At 45.7% G+C, this 4723-nt stretch overlaps 1 protein-coding gene across 1 annotated transcript; it reads left to right on the top strand.

Annotated features, from left to right (window-relative positions):
- Positions 1–3: 3 nt before the first annotated feature.
- LOC104471611 (estradiol 17-beta-dehydrogenase 11-like) lies at positions 4–3738 on the top strand (the record flags this gene model as incomplete). Its single annotated transcript, XM_010087000.1, is given in 6 exon segments — positions 4–42; positions 45–211; positions 690–821; positions 1901–2007; positions 3217–3354; positions 3618–3738. Coding segments are annotated over 6 exon segments (704 nt in total), but the record flags the coding sequence as incomplete, so codon positions are not given.
- Between the last annotated feature and the right edge of the window lie 985 nt (positions 3739–4723).

Raw genomic sequence — 4723 nt, 5'->3', positions numbered from 1 at the left:
TAGAAACATCTTCAGCCCCTCACTTGTCTGCCGCGGTGCCCGAGCGCAACATGCGGGCAGGGTACAGTGGCACATGCGTGTCTTTCTTGTCTGTCGCTTACAGCATGGCCTGGAGGACACGGCAGCAGAGTGCGAGAGGCTGGGAGCCGCTGTTCATGCCTTCGTGGTGGACTGCAGCAAAAGGGAGGAGATCTACAGCGCTGCTGAGAAGGTAGGGGAGCAGGGCCACACCCCAAGGCTCAACATGCTGGAGTTTCTGAAAGGTCAGGGAAACAAGAGTATTGTACCCAAATCATACAAGCCCTTGGAATCCCACTCCCTCCGCCCCCCACTCTCTTTGTGCTGCTTTCTGTATGGCGACGGAAGAAGCACTTCTGATATTGCAGCCAGTCTCACCCGCTTTTGTAAGGCTCTGGTGTATCCCACCTCTTTGTAAGTTACTGTGTCCATGGGCAATGTGTGGAAGGCTGTAAATACCAGCAGTAATTAAGGGAAAAGCATCAGACCTAAACCAGATTTTATAGTACTCCTGCACAGTTCCTACCACATCTGGAAATGTGGCACAATCCTCCTCTCCCTAAAGAAACAAGGTTAAGAAGCAAATTAACTGTCACTAACTTTCCACAGCCGTGGTTGTTTTCAATAACAAATGACATACACCTGTCTTTTTTTTTTTTCCTGTCCACAAGGTGAAAAAGGACATGGGAGATGTCTCCATCCTGGTGAATAATGCTGGTGTGATTACAGCTGCCGACCTGCTCTCCACTCAGGACCACCAGATTGAAAAAATGTTTGAAGTCAACACTCTTGCTCACTTCTGGGTAAGGGCCACTGCCATCTTCATGCCCGTGGTTTTTTGGGAGCTTTGTTGAGGAGACATATTTAGACTAAATTCTTTTCAGCTCCCAGTGAATTACAAAAGCATCTTTCTGGTGTGTGTAGCACAGGGGCACCCAGCTAGATGGACTGTTGGGAAACCTGATCTACCTCCTGCTGATCTGAGTCTGGCCCAGTTTTAATTCTTGGTCTCAGCTATCAGCGTATTATGGTTCCTCTTTGCGTCGGGTAGTTTGGGCACTGCAGCCGGGCACTGAGACCCTGCACAGATGAAAATACACAAAGCGATGTTTTTATCAGCTGACCCACACAAAAAGCAACTGGCACATATCCCGAAGAGCCAGGCAGGAGAGGGCAGGGCTGACCCTGCAGCTCCCACCAGCCCAGCCAGTCTCCCCAGGCACTCTTCCTCTCACAGTTAGTCACCACTTTCCCTCCTGGCTCCCTGAGCTTCTTCTGAGCCCATCTCCCATGAACCCCCCCTCTGCTCATGATTTGTACCTCTCTCACCAATCTCTGTGGGCTTTCTCCCAGCAGCCTGAGTCAAGGTGACACAGCTGGGCCCTGTTAGAGCTGGGCCTGGCGTCCTTGGCATGCCTGCAGGTGACCTCTGGGGTGGGGACAGCTTTCAGCAGGGGTTACAGGGTGGGAGGGTATCAGCTGTTAAGGACTTCTTGTTTCCAGAGTAAGAGAAGAGGTGAAAAGAGGCACTACACATTGCCAAGCCTTTTATTGTACATGCTGGGGTGAGACGCTGGCAGCCTCGCTGCTGACACTTCAAACCTAAAAAGCAGCCTGGGAGAGATGTGAGAATCCACTCCTGTTTATAGCTGACTTCCCAAAACATTCCCTTTCAGAAAACAGGCTGCCAGTTGTACCAGCTGAATAGAGAACAGGTATCTATGGCTCCAGAATCTGAGGTGCTGTGCAACACATAGCATTAGCAGTAGCCTTAGTCACTTAATTAACGACAGGCAGGGTCGTCGTTGAATGTGCTTAAGAAAAATTGTTCTTTTCCCTGTCTTCTCCCCATTTCTGCCTCTTGGTTCAAATGACTTTCAAGACCACAAGAGCTTTCCTGCCAGCCATGATGAACAACAACCACGGTCACATTGTCACGGTGGCTTCGGTAGCAGGTCATTTGGTGACTTCTTTCATGGTGGCTTATTGGTAAGTGATTTTAAAATCACCTCTCTTCATTTTTATTTTTCATTGCAACTTCCCCATCAGCCAGCACGGAGTAACCAAAATAATCCTCCCACTGCATACGGTGCATCCAAAGGATGGTGCTGAGGGGCAGAAAGCACAGCAGCCAGCGCTTGGGGATGCCTGCAGGCTCCCACCCACCCCTTAGTGCTGATTGGATCAGGAGCAATGCTTTTACGAAGGAATAGTGATGTGACGTATTTTTTTCTCTCCCTCACTGATCCAGACTTTTGCTTTGCAGAAAAGGTATCTCTTCCCTTCTCCTCCTTAGAAAGTAGCGCTTCTGTGAGTTGGTGGAGTGGTGTCAAGTAAACCTCCCCTGAGTAGCTTTTGATCTTCCTACCATCGTGGCAGTGACTGTAGAGACTAGAAATACTTCTACCATCATGAGATAAAATTACTCTTTGACTTCAAACACATCTAAAAAAAATCACGGTGTGCGAACAGAAAACTTTAGAGGTTGCATATTGTCCTTCTGCATCCGATCGGAGCAGAAGCAATCTGCCCCTGAGTACGCTCCTTAGAGAGAGTCGTCCACTGCTGGCAATGTGAGAACTCCCAAGCCAAGGATTTTACCTGCATTACACTGTCCAAATCAACAGCAGTCAATGAACTGAATCTCCATCTCTACTTTCTCTTGGAGTTGATTTCTACTCTTGGCCTCTGCCAGTTTCTTTGGCATTATGTTCCTCAATTTTGCGTGGATAATGCTCCTCAAGTCTCAACACACGAGTGTCATGAGACACTCCTGTGTAGTACGACAGTTGTTCTCTATTTCTATGTTACTCATCAATCCTAATTTTACAGACTCAGGCTGAATTCCTTCTAAGAATCTTCTAACCTGGGAAAAAAGGGAAGTCCATCAATTGATGCACATTAGTTATAATTTTATAAGAATTCCTTACATTCATCTGTGTATTCACCACAAAGCCGACTTTTTCTGACAGACACCTCCTCTGCATTCCACAATTACTTCCCCCAGCAGGATTATCTAATCCACCACTACACTTCTGCACAGGGAAAATTTGAATTTTTCCCTGCCTCCTCTCTCAGCTGGATTACCTTTTTTTCCCTCCCGGGCAGTACTGGGTGATCTTTTAGGCCATTTCCACTTGTACAGAGTTAAAAATACTATTCCTGCCTTCTCACCTGTCCTTTTCTCCCTTCCTGCAGTTCAAGCAAGTTTGCTGCAGTTGGATTTCATAAAGCTCTGACAGAGGAGCTGTCTACCCTGGGAAAGGACGGAATAAAAACCACGTGTCTAAGCCCAGTGTTTATAAACACGGGATTTATCAAAAACCCCAGCACAAGGTAACGATCAAAACTCTGCCTTCCTCTCCTTCCCTCTTTGCACCTAGGCATCACATATGAGCCCCAGCTTTAGGGCTTGTATTCCCCCCGACTATATAAAACCAGTAAATACCACTGGCTAAAGAAAACCTGCCGTGTCATTTAGCCCACGTAATAGCTGCACGGGAATTACCTGAGTCTGTGCATACGTGCAGCATCCGACATCAGGTAACACCGACCCTTTTTTACCAGCATAGTTCTTACAGGTATGCTTTCCTTTGCAGGCTTGGAAAGATTTTGGAGGTTGAAGAAGTTGTAGAGGCCCTGATGGAAGGAATACTGACCAACCAGAAAATGGTTTTTGTTCCATCAAATCAACGCATTTCCTTACTTTTGGAAAGGTAAGTAGAAAAAAAAAGAAAAAAACCACAAAACCCCCACACGTATCAAAGATAATGTGCTGGGTGTACAACCATCAAACTTGTAACATTTGATTCGAGATTAAATTTTATTTTACAACACATCACAAGGTAACAAAATACCCCAGTCATTCTTTCTAATGGCAACAGCAGACATCACACAGAGAAATTCTGAGTCATCTCATAGGTAATGATGATCCACTTCCTGCACTCAACTATTCTCAGTGGAGAACTCAACCACTCTTCAGGCTGATAGGGAGGCAGAGGGAGAACAAGAGAACACCTTTTCTTCACAGATGGCTATTGCCCTTGGGCTTGAGAAAAACACCTTCTCTGAACCAACAGCCCCAGCGCAGTTCCAGAAAGAGCTGAGGACCTGCTGCTCATTAGCGTTTGTTTATTCATATCAACATATCAAGGTCACAGAGGCTGGGAAAGTTGCTCCGAAGGGCTCTGCTGCTTCTCTCTGCCGTGTAAAGCAATATTTGTCCTCTCACATGTCTTTAATATCCAGCATAGCTGCTCTGCTGAGGAGGTGTTTTGACCAGAGCTCAGGTTCCAAACCTGGAATTAACATCAGAACAACTACATTCAGTTTTCATGTCACTTCTACAGTATCTTATGAAACACTTGGCAATATCTTGTTTGTAAAAGCCAGCAAACTTGACTCTAACCCCAAATTTATTTTTATGAGGTGGTGTAAAGATTTTTGGGTTTGGGCTTTTTTTTCCCCAAAATCTCACAAAATTAACCTGATACAACTTTGAAAGCAAAGAGAAAGATAATGAAGACATCTGTGTTCAGTATTAAAACTTCCTGGATCCTGCAGCAATCTTGCAACCTAAAGTCTTTGTCTCAGTCTGTGCGCACACTTCTGCTCCCAGACCAGCTGTTCCCTCACCTGTGGTGCTGTTTTTTCCCTGTAATTAATTTTCTTATCCTAAATATTATATTTATTTTATATTATATTA

Source organism: Pterocles gutturalis, unplaced genomic scaffold, assembly GCF_000699245.1.
Source record: "Pterocles gutturalis isolate BGI_N339 unplaced genomic scaffold, ASM69924v1 scaffold37431, whole genome shotgun sequence".
Classification (NCBI taxonomy): Eukaryota; Metazoa; Chordata; class Aves; order Pterocliformes; family Pteroclidae; genus Pterocles; species Pterocles gutturalis.
This window is presented reverse-complemented; position numbering and strand designations above follow the sequence as displayed.